The sequence below is a fragment of the Eublepharis macularius genome, chromosome 9 (genome assembly GCF_028583425.1).
Source record: "Eublepharis macularius isolate TG4126 chromosome 9, MPM_Emac_v1.0, whole genome shotgun sequence".
NCBI lineage: Eukaryota > Metazoa > Chordata > Lepidosauria > Squamata > Eublepharidae > Eublepharis > Eublepharis macularius.
Window position 1 is genome coordinate 47,800,423 of NC_072798.1, and position 21,377 is coordinate 47,821,799.

The 21,377-nt window shown below is 41.2% G+C and overlaps 1 protein-coding gene across 9 annotated transcripts in view; it reads left to right on the plus strand.

Moving 5' to 3' along the window:
• NTN4 (netrin 4) overlaps nucleotides 1–21,377 on the plus strand; it is a 71,667-nt gene that overhangs the window by 21,721 nt on the left and 28,569 nt on the right. For all 9 annotated transcript variants that reach the window (XM_054988621.1, XM_054988619.1, XM_054988620.1 and 6 more), the window contains exons 3-5: nucleotides 6,852–7,130; nucleotides 17,927–18,053; nucleotides 18,683–18,871. In XM_054988621.1, coding sequence (XP_054844596.1) covers nucleotides 6,852–7,130; nucleotides 17,927–18,053; nucleotides 18,683–18,871 — 595 coding nt within the window. The remainder of the gene's footprint in view (nucleotides 1–6,851; nucleotides 7,131–17,926; nucleotides 18,054–18,682; nucleotides 18,872–21,377) is intronic.

Sequence of the window (21,377 nt, forward strand, 5' to 3'; positions counted from 1 at the left end):
ACATAGGGCCAAACTAGACTTGATAGCATCTTTGTGGGCACCATGAGGATGCCGTTGCCCTTTAAAGTAATTTAAGATTGCTTCAAGGGCCCAGTGCAGAGCTCTTGTCCCCCCCCCATTCCTTTTCAAGTGCTGAAACAGCCATGGGGGCAGGGGGGTTGCGGCCTTTTTGGCACATGATACAGTGGGGACAGGAATAAGGGTACCATGCCAGGCCCTTGTGACATTTTAAATGACTTCAAAAGGGCAGTGCCCTACTTGTGGCTGCACAAGGATGCCATCATATCTACTTTGGCCCTGAAAGACAAGGAAAGCAGTATTAGGTTCACTTGCAAACTAAAATGGTACGTTCTTCCACTAAAACCATGAGGCCAATAAAAAGAACATGGGGCAAATTCGAAGAACTAAAATTTCTCCAGTCTTGGGGTTGCATTTTTACTGACTAGTGTTGCTAACTTGGAAGGAAAAGGATCCAATCATTTGAAACACTGCTATGTTTTACCAATGTTGACATGGCCCCATTCCTTGTAAGGCCTGAGGTATTTGCCTGTCTATAGTTTCTAGGGATTCCCTGGTTATTTTTGAAGTAAGGAGGATTCTGCCTGACATGAGGCACTCTAGCTCTAATTCTGTGACTGTTAACAACACTCAAAGTGTTGAGAAAGGAACACACTGACATTAAGAGCTAACTGAGCATCCTAGGTTTCTGGTTCTGCTGTGCATGCACAGAGATATGAGAGCAACCTCCCTCTGCCCTTTGCAGTCAGATTGCTTGGCTTGGACCGACCCCACAATGTTTTCCCACTGTGATGGTAAGAAGAAGTACTGTATAGGTTATTATTTCTTTGCAGATTCTTAAATAAAAGTTGAAAGCTCAGTGTGGGGGCAGCTTTCACATTATGGAAATTCCTCTCTTGGGCATACATATGTTTGACACCCCTCCCCTCCCCCCTTTACAATTTCTACAAATCAATGGAATTGCCGGCTGCAAATTTCCATAACACTTACCCAGGAGTGATTCCTTTTAACTTTTACATCCCAGTATAAAACAGAGCTCAGTTGGCCCAATAAAATATTATACTTCTGCTTTGCAAATAAGAATAATAAAAGTTATAAGCTCATCAGCAGTGTGGGTACTTTTTATGAAAAAACTGCAGTTTAGAGAAATGTGTGTGGTAGAGGCAAATGAGTGGTCATGGTGTAAGTACTGAGGTGTTTTGCTTTTTCTGCTTGATTACTCAAAGCTCCTACTCAGATCAGACGTATCCTCTGCACATATATAAAGTGGAAACAAGACCCAAAGAACTGCATTGGACCTTCCTTTTGTTCTCACTGCCTGGCTCGAACATTCCTAACTCATTAATTGGTTGTGCAGTACTGGCCTTAAAGCTGACTGCTAAAACAATCAAGCAGTGTACTAATATTACCACACACATTTTAGATTTGTTGGACTATGGAAGAATAGAAAGCAAATTAAGCTGATACATTTTTTGGTTTATTTCACATGCTTAGCTGTTTAATTCTGGAACATTTAGGGTCGTTGTGTCCTTGCAATGTTACAATTCTTGTTGGAATCTGTGGAAAAGAGGTGCTGTAATTAGTAGTTTCTACGTATAGGGCAAGTTCCTAATTTCTCCCTGTTAACTCCAACTTTGAACACCACACACCCTAGACTGATCCCTGTGGAAACTGATTGGTGGGATGAGATCAAAATAGTTGCAACCATTTAAAGAAACTGGTGCTGAAATTCAATATGAGCACTGCTCGTATAGACTACTTATTGGCTACAGTCTTCTTATAAATTGTGGTTTTTAAAAAAAGATTCTGCTGACCTATTAGCATCAGATGGTTAGGACCTATCCCCAATTTTCTTCTTCCCCACTAGCAGTATCCAACAGCTGAATGTGCTTAACTGTGTTAAGCCACATGCGCAGTACGGCTCTGCCTTGTTAGAAGCTCTCAGTAACCCCTCCCCACAAACTCATATTTAGTATTTTATCTCCTGCCTTGGAAGTGTCTGGGAGATATCTCATTTAAATACTATTAATTCAAAACAGAAGTCTAAAGATAAGATGTATACATTTTGATCAGTTTGAGGTTTTTATTCATTGTACAAGTAAAGGAAATCCTGACACCATCACTTGTGAAAATGCCCCAAATGCACAAAATGGGCTTGCCTAGATAGTTGTCGCCTAAAGTAGGCAGGCTAATTGATGTAATTACAAATGACCCTATGCGTTTCATGAATCAGGTGTGCAGAACCTGCTGCTGGTGCAATACACATACACCCACCTGTCAGCTGGAGGAGGATATTTTCTCCAAGCACTGCTGGGTTCTTGAACCCATTCAGCTCAAACATAATCTGTCTGGACCTGGTACAAACTTGCAGAATATCACTGTCCCTGATCCTACCCCATGCATACAATCTCTTGAACTGTGAAAGGAAATTTTCTAGTGAATTTCTGAAATATCACACGTGACTTTAAATGGTTGAGTTGTCCCCTCAGTAACATTTCCCCTATATTTATGTCCTGTTTTTAAAAACGGGTGATGGGGGGGAGCTATCAGAAACCCATCTCCTTACAATAAGTTGCCACTGAAATTTTTTTGAAAGTCATTAAAGAACATCAACTTCTTTTTCCTAGCCAAAGACCCTGACTCCCATTCAGGTATCCTGTTAGGCCAAACCATAGTGACAGACCTATCCACAGACATGGCGAGGGGAAAACAAGTGTGTTGGACTGCATAGGATGCTGGCTGGCAGCCAGGGTGGCTGGAGGGAACATTACAAGATTTAGGAAGAAGGAAGAAAATCTGGGATTGGGACAACAGTGACTCATACTGTTATGTAACTGGAGGACGGTGGGGCTAAGGACATGCTGGGGCTGGGAACAGGTTATAGAGAAATAAGTTTGCTTTTGTTTTGCCATGCTCTTGTGCCTTTAAAAGTTTTGTGATTGGTAGGAATGCAATAAGTGTGACTTTTCTAATTCACAATGGTACATCTCTGTGCAGCATTTAAAGGCATAAGAGCCCTGCCCGAAAGAGGTTTATAACCATTGCTTGATTTATGCAGGAAAGGCTGAATAAAATTCATATACCCCATCCCATTGACTTCATTCCTGAACAGTGTTAGGGAGGTTTGGGTCTCTTGGGTAGTTTTCCAAAATCACTACCTAAAGTTGTAGCGCAAAGGGTGGGGGCAGAGTCCTGCTCTTCATCGTTTGAGCACAGTGGCAATGCTATATTGAGCCTAAGACAAGGCTGGGCTATGAACAGTAGTCATGTTAACTCTTTTTTTTTTTTTGCCCTAGCCCTGCACCTGTGCCTAAAACAAAGCAATGGTTAAAGCTTTATCTGCTTAAGTTCTACCCAGTGAGAGCCAAGGGTGTCACATGTTGGAAGTAGAGGACTGTGCCATGTTTCTTTGTACAGAGCACACCAGTGTTTTAAACTGGCAGCGGAACTAGCAAGGCTATATAAGCCACTCCCGGTATCCTTCCTTTGGTCAGCTCCACTGCTTTGTTTACCCAGAATCCTACTTTTAGAGGTTTAATCCTTCTGGTTAACCCTTATCTTCCTTTCTTCTCTACCTAACTGCCATGTGCTCTCCCCAATCTCTCTCTCTAGCTTAGGTAGCTAGAACCTTTTACTTTATCTTTCCTATCCACTATGGAGTTCCTTCACAATAAATAATTTCTTTTCTAAAGCAACAAATCTTGAGTAGACTTTATTCTACATACAGCATCCTGCTTACACAGTACAAACAAAGCTCCAAGTTAATAACTACTACAACTGAGGGAGAAATAGTGAAGTGAAAAGGTATCTTGATTCCTGGCACATGCAAGGCTGCCAGGTCACCCTAGCATAAAAACAGGGGCAGGGGCAGGCAACCCCATGGCACAGCCTAGGCTAGGAATTCCAGCGGGGAATTCCCCACTCCCACCTTTTACCTCCCAGCTTAGCTCATATGACTGACTGAGGGAAGGAAAGGAAGGAGAGGCAGGCCAGTAGCCACCAGAGCGAAACGGACCATGTGTATGCTCTGGAGGCCCGATTGATGCCCTTCTGATTGAAAACCAGTAGCTACTGGGTCTCAGCAAGGCCAAATCAGTCCCAAACATAGTAAAAAATGCTATCTTTGGGGCCAATTTTTAGACCCTGTGGCTTTTGGTTTTTAACTGGAAGTATCATCATCAGGGCCTCTAAAACACATGCACAACTGCCCTTTGCCCCGTAACTATAAATGCAATAATTATGTCAAACTCTAATCATGTTTGACATAAAATCTGCAGGCAGGACAGAATGCTAAAAACCTACTGCTTGTTCAATATTATTCCAATATTGTTTATATTATTTCTTCAATGTCTTCTCTGAAAATCTGATTTTTAAAAAACAGAACAAAGAAATTTAAGATGCTATTTTTGTTCATCTTTAAACAAAGGAAGCTATAGTGCTGAGGTTCATTGGGAAATTCTCAGCCTGTATTTTCCATCATCCTCTGCAAAAAGGAAACAAATGCCTAAAACTTGGATGCTATCCAGACAATTCTCTTTTATATCTGAAGGCATCTCATGTTCTTTAAGCCACTAAAAAGCCATTGTGGTCAGGACTGTACATCATTTAAAAAGGGATAAACAGAAAAGGCCTAGGGAAGTATACAACTTCCAGCACTGTAATTTCTTTGGGTTTGTGTTCAGACCTGCCTGATATAGTCATCCCCCCCGCCCCCAGGAATAAGTATGAAAAGTTTGATGTATGATAAAAAGGGAAACAAAGGGCTTTTAAAATGTGTTACTAATTATTTAGATCCTCCATCAAAGTCTCACCACTTTGACTTGGGCAAACACAGCTCATGAGGTCTGTATTGCCCCCTTTTCCAACTTAACCTTTCTTCGCTCCCAGGTCAATTGTCCTTTCAAGGAAAAGATGTTGCCATTCTGTAACAAAGGTGTCTAATTTCACTGTACACCCAGGCAGGACTATTTGATGGTGTTACGGTCTTTTTTTTTTTTACTTTATTCTTCTAAAATGATTTCTAGTGCCTTGGATGCAGGCATTGAGACATCCAGTTGTGGTGGTCCAGTACACTAACCACTGCCACAACTGATATGACAAAGTGTGACAAAGTGCACAAAGCACACTGCTTTCTCTAAATCCTTCTCTAAATCCTTTTCTTTTCCCTCACAATTCTTCCCAACCCCAACTACTCCAGTCTGGCAGTTTTGGAAAGGAACCAGGTCTTGGTCACGAAAGAAATCCAGCTAAAACAAATGTAGGAGATGAGAATAGTGTTAGACTCAAAGTCATGTCCTCTAACCAGCAATCTTTCCCTCTCTTACTCTCAGAAATGCTTTGGGTGAATATTTTTAATAACTTATGACAGGCAGTGTGGTACAGTAGTTCATTTGTTCATTTGTCAGACTGGGATCTGGGAGACCCAGGTTCAAATTTCCTTGTTAGTATTCCTAGAGATGTTGGTGTTATGATAAACTGTCAGAAATTATATATTTCAAGTACAAGAGCCTCCAAATTGGTCAGATATAGAAACAGCAGAATGGTCTAGTTTAGACAAAATTATGAAGCATTTCCAGGTTCTATAATAAAGTTATTGCAAAATTTCATGGGAAGCTCATGCATGTTCAGTTGGTTCTGCTCTCACTTGGGGTTTGAGCTGCTGATAATCAATAAAACTCGTATAGTTAAACATTCTTATGCACAGATAACCTTGAGGCTTATGTACCCTGCACTTCAGGAGTGACTGGGTGGATAACTGTAGTATATTTTTACCGATCTACAACTCTGTGGTTTCATAATGCACACAGGAAGAGAGGGGCGGAGGGAAATAACTTCTATCTGTCAGAAGCGTATAACAGATTAACTCCTATCTGTCAGAAGTGCATAACAGAATCACCATTTTTGAAATGTATGTACTCTCATGAAACTATACTACACAGCCTCAAAGACAGGACACTATCACTTACTGATTTATTTACTTTATTTCTTATCCACCTTTTTCATTGAAACTCTCAAGGCAAATTATTCCAGTGGGGTACATGTGTTAGTCTGTTGTAGCAAAGCAAAACAGAAGTTCAGTATAAATTTCATGAGACAGAGCTTTAGATACAGTAGGACAAAGCTCTCTCCCGTTGTACCTGAAGAAGCATGTTGTTTCATGAAAGTCCATACTGGAATAAATGCTGTTAGTCTTTAAGGTGCCACTGGACTTCTATTTTGTTTCAAGATGGATTACACAGTATAAATTTTATATTAATGAAATCATGAGACATCTAATAAGCAATGTAAATGGACTAGGATTACAGAAATCTGAAACAAAGCATAAAGTAGGGATCTTATTTGCAAGCATACCACTTATTTTATTTTGTATTTTATTTTTATACCCCACTTTCCTCACTGGTGGGAACCCAAAGCAGCTTTCAGCCTTGTTCTCCTTCGATTTTATTCCTACAAGAAGAACCTGTCAGAGAGATTAGGCTGTGAATGAGTGACCGTCCCAACATTGCCCAGAAAGTTTCTGTGGCAAAGTGGGGATTCAAATGTGATTCTCCTAACTTCTAGTCAGACACTCAAACTGGTATACTGTGCTGGCTCTCACAGCGATGCTTTCATTCCGAGGCGCTTCCCCAACAGCACTATCAGCCCTTTCCCAGGTGGAATCAGATTCTAAAATCCTTGCCATGTCTTATTTCCCAGAGTCAGTCTCTTCAGTAAATGAGCTATCCAAACTTGTTGCAGTTGTGGTGTCTGGTGATACATGATGCCAGTAGCCCTCTGCAAGTATTTCATTTGTATCTTTATTATCTACTTACTTTGCCTTCTTTTTTTAACAGGTCATATACCGAGCTCTGTCTCCACCATTTTCTTCTGATGATCCTTATAGCCCTGAAGCTCAGGCTCAGCTGAAAATCACTAACCTTAGAGTGCAGCTGCTTAAACGACAATCTTGCCCTTGTCATAGCAATGACCTGAATATGAAACTTCCACAGTTAACCTACTACGCTGTTTATGATTTCATCGTAAAGGGGAGCTGCTTTTGTAATGGCCATGCGGACCACTGTGTGCCGATCAAAGGATTCAGGCCTGTCAAAGGTGCAGGAGTCTTCCATGTGGTAAGTATGTTTTAGTATGATTTTTCCACTATGACGTTCCCTCATCCTTAAACAACAGAAATGGCACAAAAGTCATTTTTAAAATGTCAAAAAACAAAGAAACACCCTGGAAACACCACAGTACTTCCAGGCTTTTTAAAAAATGTGCCATCTATCACACCCACTTCCAGGGTGGCCAGATCAATCTTTCAGGATTAAAAAAATGTTGCTGAATCTGGTGTTGTCTGTTGGACATAAGCACCTCGAAGTAAGAAAAGCCTGTAATGCTATTTTGAACCTATGATGTTCCAGACTAAGAGGCAACAAACAATAAGAGATTAGTCAAAATTTAAGGATAATCTAGAAAATTTACCTAATTGGGAAAAAAAGACCTAGACTAATTTAAATTTAATTAAACTCTGACTATAAACACCAACAAATATATGGTGGTAGTCCACACTTTTAAAATGTGTCAAAAATATATTTTAAATAGAAGATTATGGTAGTTCAGGCCTCTGCTGTTAGGAACCCTAGTTCCAGCTCTGGTATCAGTTGGATTGCCTAAATTGCCTTTATTTGGCCTATGGCACACCACTCATCCCTGAATTCTAATCTCTTGAGAGAAACTAGGTTTGAAACAGAGAAAGAATTGCAAGATTTAGCAAAGAGAAGGCTGTTTTCATGATACCCTGCTTCCTTATATGGTTTCTACTTTCTAAAGGTGCCTTGTTGCCTGGGAATTTAGCAAGTTATTTGACCAAATCTTATTTATTTTATGTATTTTATTTATATATTTATAGTCTGCCTTTCTCACTGAGACTCAAGGTGGATTACACAATGTGAGATTAGTATAGTCTATATCAAGGACATAAAGAATGCCATAAACAATGTCATAAGGTAAATAAATATGAGTTTACAAAGACACAGCATTAGGAAGAATCCAATACAGAGTTGAAGAAATGCTGAAACAAGATAAGCAATTCTAGGATTGACTTTAGACAACATGAAGCATAGGTGCACATATTTAATGCAACAGATAGTATGTAAGGCAACATAGTGTGAAGTCTATGGTCCCTGACTCATTAGCGAAGCATCTGAGACCCCTTCCCTACAAAATAGCCCTCCTTTCTGAGTAAAAAGCCTTTTTGAATAATTTGGTTTTGCATTGTTTGTGAAAAACCAAGAGAGTGGGGGCTCTCCTGACCTCCTCAGGCAGGCCATTCCACAGGGTACAGGCCACCACGGAGAAAGCCTGTATACCGGCTGCTGTTGATTTCACCTGTGTACAAGATGGCACCTGCAGGAAACCCTGTTCAGATGAGTGAAGCTGCTGTGGAGGTACATAGGGTCAATACACAAATCATTACAACTAAAAAATAACATAAAATAAATGTACAGTTCTACGAATCATACATCATAAACCCGTAAGTTACATATTCTGCTTAAAGGTTTTAGCTACTCTGTAGGCAAAAGGAAACAGAACACATTTGTGCTTTGCATGTAACAGTATGATCTTTTTTTGAGTTGATTAAGGATTCTTTCTTAAAAGTCAACTGTCTAGATATTTTGTTCTTATGCTTAGGCTGTGAGAGGCATAAAAGTGATCATCAAAGGGAGGAAGGAATTGGCAGAAATCACCATCCTCTCTCCCACAAGCTGAAATGGTGTTCCATTGGAAGAACTCTTGCATTAAAATGACTCCTTGCTATGGGAAAAAGCATCAGTGTTAGCACAATAGCTCTGTGGGCTCTGGTTGTTAGTGAAAATTATCGTTCTGTTTTAGACAATGTTACTTGATTATGCCAAGGAACTCTGTGAAAGATGCTATCACTATTCATGGTTCACTGCTCCACAGAAACTGCAGCAGAAAGAATAAACACAAAAAAATATAACAGCTGATCAAGATCACGCCAAACTCGAGTGCAATGCAGTTTAGGGCTAATGAAGCATGAGAAGACTTGAGGCTGCACAAATTATACTGAGAGAACATATGGGCGAGCATTCCTCAGATCACTTTACTTGTAGGTTGGTGAATGATGGTGTTAAACTCCCCTTGCAGTGTGGTGGCTGCCACCTTATGGAACAGCCTACCTGAACAGATCAGAAAACCTCTCGCTCTCCAGTCCTGACTTTCCACAGATGATGCAAAACTAAATTATTCAGGAGGACTTTTTTGCTCAGATAGGAGGGTTGTACTATAAGGGAATGGTCTCAGAGAGATGCATCAGTAGAGAGATAGGGACCACACACTTTACTAGTACGTGCTACTGTGTGCTATATGTTGATTTGGGTATGATCTTACTGGGTAGTTCTGTGTTGCTTAATGTTGTTCAATGTATGAGTCTGAAACTGGTTATGCTCTGTTTCAGCATTTCTTCAACTCTGTATTGGATTTCTGCTGGCTTTAAATCTTTGCAGATTTTCATTTATAGACCCTATGACATGGTTGATCGAAGTGTCTTTAAAATTGACTGTACTATTTCTCACTGTATAATCTGCCTTAAATCTCAGTGAGAAAGGTGGACTATAAATAACATAAAGATATGAAATTGATGATTTAAAAAAAAAATTGCTAAAGCCCTGGTGAGCCAGGGACAGGTGGAACGGCCACTTCTGGGACCATAAAAAACAGCACTGTTTGGAAAGTACATTACTGCTGCTGTTCTGGGCTTCGTCCCAACAGAAGTTGGTTTGCCCCGTCAGTGTAGGCCTTCATCTCTTGGCTCTGGGTCAGCCTGGGCAGAACTCTCCAGTTTGGACAGGGGAAACTTAGGTATGGGTGGTGGAGCTGCTCCCCGTTTAGCCTTCCCCATACAAAGATTTCTCCATGTGTTCATTTCCAACCTTTTTTTAAAAATTCAGCCTTTACATCAATCTATCGATATAAGCATGAACCAAAAAAAAGCAAGGGGGAGGGTGCTATGACATCACAAATGATGCCACTCATGATGGAACAAAATAAACTGGCTCCACAACTGTAAAAATACAAAGAGAGGACATATGTATGGAAGAACCATACCAGATCAACTCCAGTGCTTGGGGATTGATTGCTATGAAAATCAGGAATAAATAAAGTGTGCAGAAAACCCTTGATATCAAATGCACTAAGCAGGGCTGGATCTATGGTTGCCGGTGCCCAGGGCAACTGAAGCCCGGCCACTCATGCATGTGCGGCGCTCACACTCCTGGTGCTGCATGTGATGATGTCACTTCCGTGACATCATCACGCAGGGCGGCGTGTGCCACCCCGCGGCAAGCCGGCTGTCCCGAGGCACCGTGGAGCTGGCAGCAGAAGCCCGAGTGGCTGGGAGGCTGCCTGTGCCATTCGCCTGCCCCACAGGACAGGGGGCGGCTGGCTTGCCATGTGCCCCCTGTCCTGCGGGGCAGATGAATGGCGTAGGCAGCCTCCCAGCTACCCGTGCTGCCTTTCACCTGCCCTGCAGGACAGGGGGTGCACGGCAAGCATGCCCCCTATCCTGCCACCCGTGCGCTCCTGGGGCTGACAGCTGCGCCCGGTGCCCCCTCTTTGGCAGTGCCGGGGGCAGACTACCCCCCTGCCCCCCCGTCAATCCGGCCCTAGCACTAAGCACTGTACTTTGCTGACCAGGCTCTTCACATTCCAAAAACAGTTTCAGAACCATTGCCCCACTTGCCCACACCTCAAAATCATGCTAGCAAACCTTATATGAACATCAGAGGATTCCATATACCATGTTAGACCAACTGGTTCAGACCAATAGTTCAGTACTGTTTATTCTGACCGGGCAGAGAAAGGTCTTTCGCCGCCTGTTTCCTGTGATTCTTTAACTCAAGGATGCTGGGGATTGAACCTGGAAACACCCTGCATGGCAAGCATGTACTCTCCCACTGAGCAGCAGCTGCTGTAGCATACTGGTTAAGTGGCTGGGTTGCAAATCAGTACTCTGCTGGTTCAAATCCCACTACTGCCGTGAGTTCAGCAGGCGGGCTTGGGTAAGCCACTCCTCTTACCCCTCGCTCCCCAGTTGTATTGTAGAAATAATAACAACATTGACCTAATCTATTGTTAGATTTTAATCACTGTTTGGGAATCACATTACCATGTCCTCCAGGCCTCCATGAGATAGGCTGATTCAGCTTGAGACTGCAGAACATGTGAAGAAGGATCTTCAATCCTACTCCCCATCCTGGGGCCCAATGCCATTTCTGCAACTTGACACTGCCTCGGGGAGCTACTATGTCCTGTTGGGGAAACTTAGGCTACATATTACATATAAATTTTCCAGTGGGCAAACAGTGGCTCCATGGGGCTGTTTCTGGTCAGCTATGAGGGACAGCGCTGAAGTCTGACCTCCACGTACACTGTGGTTTTCATTCAAGTTGGACTTGGGCACGTGTGGTAAGCATGGAACTCCTAGTGCACGCATGATTTCCCAGCCACATGCATGAAACTTCCAGCCATGTGGTAGCCATGAATACTCTGTATTGTAAAAATCAGCCTTCCGTTATTTGTTTGTTTAATACAGTTATAAACCCACCACTTTCTCAGATAACTAATACCTAAGGCAGGTAACAACATTAAAATCAGCCTAACAACATATTCTAAGCATAGCAAAGTAAACAAACAACAGAGACAGCTGTCTTTCAAGACATCCCCCAAAAAACTTACCTTGTGAAGGGAAAGGCTCTTTTAAAGTTATGTTAATGAAATTTTAATTAAATTAATGTTACTGGAAGACCTGAGCTGCATTCTGTTCCCTGCACAGTAACTTCTCCACTGAACCACTGCCAGAATGATCCTGGATTCTTCTGTGAATATCAAAAAAATTTCTCTTTTCTTGCATTCTTGCATGAATATCTTTCTGGAGCTGTTTCTCCAGAGTAATTCTACCCTTCAGGTTCTTTTTCAAGCAAAGTTTGTCTCTGTCTGGTCCCTCTTGCCTTCCATTACCCATTATTTGGTCCCCCTTTAGAACAGTGATTCAATCCATGTCACTGATTTATTTCCTTTTTCAGTATTATATGTATGATGAGCTACAAGTCACAACTCTCAAATTGTAATCACAGAATCATTGAAGTAGAAGGGATCACAAATCCACCTATTTGTCAAATCCACAGAAGGACAATGTGTTTATACTGCACAAGTGGGGAGAGGTTTTTACAGAACAAATAGCTTCAGACAACTGACCCCACCAGACCAGATGCTGCAGGAAAAGGCAAAAGCCCTTAATAATAACATTCGATTTAGGAATGTTTAGGAATCTGACTTGGGGAGGGAATTTATTTCTGGGTGCTAAATGTGGGAAGTAGCCAGACTGAAATGTTCCACACTTTAAAGATCATCACATGATATCCCACTAGTAATTTAGTCTAAGCAAACAGGCTTGGTGCTTCTTTAAAATCCACTGTAAATATGACAGCAAAGACCTGTCCAGTAAAATCACTCCAAAAATATTCTTAAGAGCAGTCTGCTTATAACTTGACAAGAGTATCTCATACTTTATATAATTTGACTTTGCTTTATGGCTGCTCACACTTTCTTGTTAAGAGTTGTTTTCTCTGAAGTTCAAATACAAACTAAGGTGTTCAGTGTGGAGGTTTTCCATTGTTTATATTCTTTCCTTGTACCTAGGCCACGGTCCTGGACTTTCCAGGGCAAAATATGTGGCTTGTTTTGTCAGGTAAATATAATTTATTAATATGACATTTGAAAGCATTTCATTGTAAAAGCAGTTCAATATATTAGTGGGAAAATACCAGAAAACCATTTGACACCCCCCCCCCATGAAGTAACCTAACAGTATCTAATTAGTCAACTCATGACTGGCATTTTATCACCCCTTCTAATAGGAAACTTGGTGATGGCATGCCTGTCAGTAAGGCAGAGAAATGTGATCCAATACTTACAAGGTAGGATTTTCTGCATATTCAGGGGCTCCCAAGGTACACAGAAAAACAAAGAAAGAAGCCTCTCTTTCCTCTCTTCCTTCCAGTCTGCTATGAACAGCATGCTCAGTGCCCTCTGGGAAACACAGAATGTCAAAGGTAGTTGTACATCAGTTAAAGGAGTTAAATTGTGCATATCCAAATAGTATGTATTAACAATGAATCCTTGCAGGATCCTGTTGTCAATACATAGCATAATATTCTACTATCTGAAAACAATGGTTAAGTATGTATTTTGAGAAGGCCAACAAAGCGATCACAAGATACATAATTGATGTGACAAGTGTTTTAATTTAGTAAAAAAATATGTAAATTAAAGTACAAATACTTGAAAATAATTAATTGATTAGAATAATTAATTAGATCAAACATACTGAAGTAGGTATTACTACAATACTGCTACCTTTTGTGCTACTATTAATAAATATCGATACTTAGCATTGATGTGAGACAGTTCAGAGTGCATTATATACATTATATCAGTAAACTTTACAACTGTCCTGGAAGGCAGACCATAATAATTATTTCCATGTTATGTATATGAGGCTGAGAGAAAGTGGACGAGGGGAGATTTTAATCAGGGACTTCTGCTGCACTAAGCAAAGTCTCTATAGAGCTCCTTGTCTCTGTACCAGTTTTTACCACATAACTACTCATAAAGCTTACTGAGGTTTTAAGCTTTATTTTACTAGATGTTGTGCAATCATGTGCTAGGATACATTCTCTATTTCAGGGAAAATGCAGTTTAATTTTCAGTTCCAAAGAATGTTGTGAATGTCCATTTTATCATAAAGCTAATTATTTTATGTGCAAAACAACGTTTAGAAATCTTCATGACTGCCAAGTATCCATCCATGGATTATTATGGATGCATGTGCTGTCAAGCTGCAATAGACTAAGGCAACCTCAGCAAGGGGCTTTCAAGGCAAATGAGAAGCAGAGATGTTTTGCCATTGCCTTGCTCTGCAGAGTCTTCTTTGATAGTTGCCCATCCAAATATCAACTCTGCTTATTTTCTGAGTTATGAAGACTGTACTGTACTATACCATTCCACATACCCCTACGGATTAGTACATAATCCTATTTTTCTGTATACATCAACGGTTACTGTAATATTGCAAATGATGTAATGTGAACAAGAAATCATCTTCTGTTAAAATGAGCTGTTCTGTCTCCCATATAATTTTTGACACATAGGATCCAAACATCCATTTATCCAAATATATTTCATGTGTACCTGCCATATACATTTGACCACTGTAATAGTCAAGCCAATTAAAACAGTGCACTGTGGGACAGAGTCCCAGGATGCTTCCATCTAGAACATTACCTGTGCCTTTATTTTGGCCTGTCAGAATAATCACTTTATAAGGGCATTTTAAAGAAGTATTCTTTACCACAGTGAGGGAAAAACTTAACTAAGAGTTAGTACACTGTAAAATACAAGTTTTATGACCAGGAACTAATGCAACAGTTTGTTACTGTATTGCTCCCATATTGCACACACAGAATCTTCATTCCTGCCCTGCCCCTGTTGCTGGTAAAATGCCTGCTACAGGATATGTGAAACATTTTCTCCCTAATCTAATATAGATTAGGTTAATGCAATGCACCCTGCATAGGGCTACCTTTGAAAAATATTCAGAAACTTCAATTGGTGCAGAATGCTGCAGCAAAGAAGTTGACTAGAGTGAGTCATAGGGACCAGTGTTCCCGCTAACGTGCGCGTATGCAATTGCGCACGAATTTTCACTACTCAGCACACAGCTTAGAAGTGGGGCACATGGCAGGCCCATCTCGAAGGCTGGTGCAGCTCGGCGCCAAGAAATTCCCTCTCTGACATGCCCACCGAGCAACCTTCGCTGGGAACCACAGAAGGAGGCACTGAGGCAGAAGGAGGCAGATAGCTGAGTGACCCCTCCTCCAGGCCTGCCCAGCAGCCTATCCAGCGATGGAAGCTGGAGGAGGTTTAGGCAACCATAGCCACAGTGGTAGGTGGGTTGGCAGGCACCCACATGGCTTCTCTGTCCCAGCAGTGGGAGCTGGAGGAGACCATGGCGGTGAGCAGGCACCCTCTCAGCTGCGGAGCAGCCTCTCCGTCCTGGCACTGGGAGCTGGAGAAGGCCACGGTGGTCAGCGGGCACCCGTGTAGTCTCATTGCCGCAGCTGCTGACCAATCTCTCCATCCCAGCACTGGGACAGAGAGACCGGTGCTGGGAGCTGGAGGAGACCGCAGTGGTGAGTGGGCACCTGCATGCTCTCTCGACCACATCCATTGAGCAACCTCTCCGTCCTTGCATTGGGATGGAGAGACCAGCACCGGGAGCTGGAGGAGGGGTAGGCGACTGCAGCCGCAGCGGTAGGTGGGTTGGCGGGTGCCTGCATGGCTTCTCTGTCCCAGCAGTGGGAGCTGGAGGAGGCCACGGTGGCAAGCAGGCACTCGTGTGGTCTCTCCGTCCCAGTGCCAGGATTTGTGATGCAGAGCAGATCTCTCCCTTTCACCATTCAAATTACTTTTCCTGTGAGTGGAAAATTAGGCTCCCACTGCAAAAGTCTAAAATAAATCTTTTCTCTGTGATTGTATTTTTTAAAAAAAATTTGCCAGGAGTTCTTCTGTAGAGGAAAATTAAAACGGCGACTCTCCCCATTAACAGAAGTCCTGCCCATTCTGCCATCACATTCTGCCTCATGTGAAGATCAGTCTGGTATAGTGTTTAGAATGCTGGACTATGAGACCCAGGTTTAATTTTTTACCTGGCCATGAAGCTCAGCAGGTGACCCAGGGCCAGTCATACTCTCTCAGCCTCACCCTTCTCTATGGAGTATTGTGAGGATAGCATGGGGAAGTGAGAATTGTGTATGCCATTCGGAGGAAGCGCTTTGAAGGAAGCCCAAGTCCAAAAACTTCTAAGTCCAAAAACAGCCCTATTTCAGCTCTTGATAGCTTGCAGCAGAATGTATGAAATTCCATCTGAGATGATAAAGCAAATTCTGTATGTGGTGTTTGATCTCACTGAAGTCACCACTTGATGTTGTAGCCATCCATTGAGGAATACGCGAGCCAGTCCTAAAGCAGCCATGCAAGATAATGCTGTATGCCCAAGAGAGGAAGCAGGACACCTTCTCTCCCCAGTAATCTTGATGGGATCAGTAATATCCAGGAAATATGGTTAGCAACTTTTAAACTGGTCTCTTTAGTTTCAGTTTGATCTGCAGTACGCACCAGGTGATGTTATTTCCCTCCATGCTATTTACATACATTAAGCCTCTATTAAAGGGCATTGTCCTCTAGTTCTCTTTTCAAATAGTAATATGAGTTAGTTAACTGTCATTTTCATAGAAAAACCACACCATGGGGTGAGAAAAGCTGTCAGTTTTTCTAAGGCTCCCCTTATCTCATCAGTGCACGCTTGTGGGGCATTCCCCAGTCTTTGCGTTCTTCCTGTTTTTTTTTTTATAAAGGGAATAGCCTTCATATAAACTTAAGATGTAGCCTGCTCTATGCGAGAAACAATACAAATTTGTTCTTATGTTTGTTGAATGAAATACATTAAAAAAAGGGGGGGCGCTCACAACTTCAATGCATGTTATTGTTTCAGCTCATGAAGTAGATTTTTCGCTCACAGCACTGTACAGCTTAGAGGGAACATTGATAAGGACCATATCATTCCAGTCTTGGCCCATCTACACTGGCTTCCAATTTGTTTCCAGGCACAATTCAAGGTGCTAGTGCTGACATTTAAAGCCCTATATGGGCTGGACCAACATACCTGAAGGACTCTCTTATGAACCTACCCAACCACTGCAGTCATCTTTGGAGATCGTGCTTTGAATGCCCTCATCTTCTGAGATTAGGCAGATGACAACCCTAGAGAAGGGTTTCTTAGTATTGGCACCAAAATGGAATGCTCTCTCCAGGGAGATTTGCTTGTACCTTTCTGTTTCCACCACCAGTGGGTGAAGACTTTTGTTTTGCTTGGCATTCCTTCAGTTATTCCTCCTCCCTCCCCAGTGCTTTAACAATGATTTTTCTATTATTTTTATTTTTGTATTTATTTTAAACTTTAGTTTTAAATTGCTTTAATGATGCATTTGTGTATTGGTTTTAATGGTTTTTAAGGTGATATTTTAATTTGCATGTTTTAATTTGTTACCACCTAGGTCGCCCTATGAGGGCAGAAAGATGAGATAAAAATCTTTTAAAATAAATAAATGGATGAATAGAAAAATAGTTTATATTGTTCTCCTCTCCTCCGTGTTAACCTCAGAACAAACCTGTGAAATAGTTTAGCCAAAATGTATGTGACTGACTCAGATGAATCAACAAGCTTTCCTGGCAGAACAGGGATTTGAACCGGAGTCTCCTAAATTCTAGTCTAATACTCTTAACCAGTATACTACACTGACTCTTAAGTTAATAGAGAGATGCGCTGCCTCTTTCAACCCAGATTTAAAGGAATCCTTACTTACAGTTAGAGCCAGTGAATGACACATGGTTCAATCAGAAGCAAGATACATCTTTATTGGTTCAGATTTATTCGTAGACTAGCGGTGAATTCATAATAGCTGTTGCATCCTTGCTTGAGGAGGTAAGATCCGAACAAAGGGAGGAAGAGGACCATAAACTTTTAACACCTTCACAGGAAGCCTACAATAAACTTCTATATTGGAGGGGGGACTACAATTCCCATGAGTACCAATTGTTAAAGGGACAGCACATAGTTCTGACTACACAGATACTGAGGCTTTCTAAGCTGTGGTTACAGTACAGAGACTCAAAGGAGGCAATGAATCCCTTTGCACAGATGAGCACATGGCATCTGGAAAGTTAGTGAAGGCGTTCTTTTAGCATGTGGCAGCAACGGTAGTCATACTTTCCTTCCCTTTGTTAGGTCCACGGAAGGTGTGTGTGTAAACACAATACTGCAGGAACTCATTGTCAGCATTGTGCTTCACTCTACAATGATCAACCCTGGCAAGCTGCAAATGGCAAAACAGGAGCCCCAAATGAATGCAGATGTAAGTAACTTCATGGAAGTACTTCTAGACTATCAGAATGAACACAATTTTTTTCTGCATGCTTTCTTGTTACATTTTAAAAATTCCAGTGTCATGTAACTGTGTAAGATACATTAGCAAGTCAAAACCAACGTTATCATCATCACCTGTATCTCATTTGAATAGTTATGTTTACACAGAAACTTTACCAAGAATGTGCTATTTACTTGGCCTTCTTGTGGAATCCAGAATCCTCTATTTCAGACATTTTTCACACAGCACTTAAATACCTTTTTGCAGTACAGTGACATAGGGAACTTTAGTTTAAATTTCAAGAAAAGACAGAAACAGTCTCAATTACACTGCTACACAAATGCTATTAAAATAAATCCATTTGGTTTGATATGATTTAACTTCGTTGAAATGTACTGTAATTGGAGTCTTTGGACTATCAGAATATATGGTTATAAGTTTTTTACTCTATAAAAATGTTAATACACACTGTTTTGATATCAGAGTCTGCTAAATTTAGAAACAGATACATATACTCGGCTATCACCAAGTGTAATTGTTTTCAACACATTTTTTTTTTAAAAAAATAGCAACATCTTTTAAATTTGTCTTTCCTTTTTGTTTTGGCTGTGTTTCAGCCTGTAAGTGCAATGGACATTCTGACACTTGCCACTTTGACATGGACACGTGGCTGGCATCAGGGAACCAAAGCGGTGGAGTCTGTGATAATTGTCAACACAATACAGAAGGCCAGCATTGTCAGCATTGTAAACCAGGCTACTATCGAGACCTCAGAACACCTTTTTTTGCCCCAGAAGCCTGCAAATGTAAGTCAGTATCCATTTCTGAATGTGGGGTACATACCTCAAGATCATATTGTTCTATTACTAATTTGCATACCAATAGTAAAGAATACTGTCACCATAATATTTATAAATTTTAAAATATACCAATATTTCATTAGACAGTCTCCTTGTGACCCTCATCAAATTTACACCCGAAAATTCACAAAAAGATATTAGCAATGAAAAGGAACTGCAATAGGAAAATTTACACAATCTTTACACACACACACACACACACACACACACACACACAGAAAGTCTGCATGGTGCATGCACTCCATATCCATGCACACCTGGATCTTTACTCCATTTAGTTTATACCACAATTCTACCACCACCACAACCCCACACAAAACCCTAACACAAATGTGTGGGATTTTAAAAAGCAGATTGCAAGTGGAGGGGGGACTGCCGAAAAGAAACAAACTGAACAATCTGTGTTCATGCTATGGGTATGCTATCACTTCTGCACAGATTATTCACCCTTCTGGACTGCAGCCCAGGAATTTAAGAAAGAAAATTCAAACCTATAAAAATGATAAACCAGGTTTAATTTTATTTTGCAGAATTAGCTGTCTGTAAATATAATCACAGTCACCAGTTCCTAAGGGACTGCTGAGAACCAGATTGAAAAGTTTAACAATCTTGGCAAGAAGCAGACATCTGAAGATGGAATGATTAATGGATTTTTTTTTACTGACATAATGACGGCTATAAACATGGGGGTAGCCACATAATTGTTCCACATTCACTTCTTTATAAAAAAAAAAAGCATAACCTCAGACTTTTAAAGTTTCTCTTAGAAAACAAAGCTTGTCACATATTTCAAATAAATACTAGTCTTTCACCTCTCAACAATGACTTACATTTTTAAATAGCCAGTCAACAATATCAGTTTTCTATGTTTAGAAATGTGCAGCTAGTAATGATTCATAATTGTGTGCATTTTAGAATAAACTCCAGAAAACATGTGTCTTCAAAACGTTCTCCCAATCATGAATTTATTTAGTAGAACAATATATTTCGTGTACCTGCTCAGCATCTGTACTTGTTCTGCATATTAAAATAATCTAATCTGAAGTTAAGATACTTCATAAAGATATGTCAAACATTTTATTACATGTCAAAGACCAGCAAACTTTAGTGCAGACAGTCCTATGGGATTAGGTCAATGGTTCATCCTGCACAAGATCTGGAGTCAACAGAGAACAGGTCCAGATATTTGAGGAAGCAGGCAAGAGAGTTTTCTGTTCTTTCTTATCCCCAGTTCATGAGATTTTTAAAAAAGAGACAGCCATTACATGGAAATGCATTTGCATTTCAGCCGCCCACGACCTTCTGAAAAGCTTCAGTTCAGTCAAAAACATGCATACCAACATTTCCACTCAAATCTACCATAGCTTTACATGCCTATTATTGTCTCTGACCCAGCTTCAAAGAGCCAGGGGCTCCTCCATCTTGTTTTCCTTCTTCACCAAATTGTTGCCCTGTTGCTTCTTCCTCTAAAGTTTCCTTTTACTTAAACTTAAAATGATTTGTATCCCACCTTTCCATCACACATGGCCCACAAAGTGGTATTCAACATTCATCAACTTAATATGAATTAGCTGCACAGGCTTGGGCACACCAGGAGATCTGCCTCTGCCCTATATAGTATTTGCCTCTCAGCTGAGCGGTGAACTTTATAAAATCAGGAGAAGACTGAAAAGGTTATCCACTGATGTCATAACTTTGTGAGAACATCTCTTACATGTGTAGAATCATCACAGAATCATAGGGTTGGTACCTCTAAGGTCATCTAGTCCAACCCCCTGCACAATGCAGGAAATTCACAACTACCCCCGCAACTGCCCCAGTGACCCCTGCTCCATGCCCAGAAGATGGCAAATCACCTCCAGGATCCCTAGCCAAACTGGCCTGTGGAAAATTGTTACTTGACCCCAAGGTGGCAATCGGCATTACCCTGGACATGTAAGAAGGCCGCAAGAACTAAGCACTGATGGAACCCATTCTGCCCTCCCCCTCATGCTCTGCCCAGGTTCACAGAATTAGCATTGCTGTCAGATGGCCATCTAGCCTCTGCTTAAAAACCTCCTAAGAAGGAGTGCCCATCAGGTCCCAAGGAAGCGTGTTCCACTGAGGGACCGCTCTAACTGTCAGGAAGTTCTTCCAAATGTTTAGCTGAAAGCTCTTTTGATTTAATTTCAAGCCATTAGTTCTAGTCCAACCTTCTGGGGCAGTGGAAAACAACTCTGCACCATGCTCTATATGACAGCCCTTCAAGTTATCATATCACCTCTCAGTCGTCTCCTCTCCAGGCTAAACATTTGGAGCTCCTTCAACCTTTCCTCATAGGACTTGGTCTCCAGACCCCTCACCATCTTCATTGCTCTCCTCTGAACATGTTCCAGCTTGTCTATATACTTCTTAAATTTTGGTGCCCAAAACTGAACACAATACTCCAGGTGAGGTCTAACCAGAGCAGAGC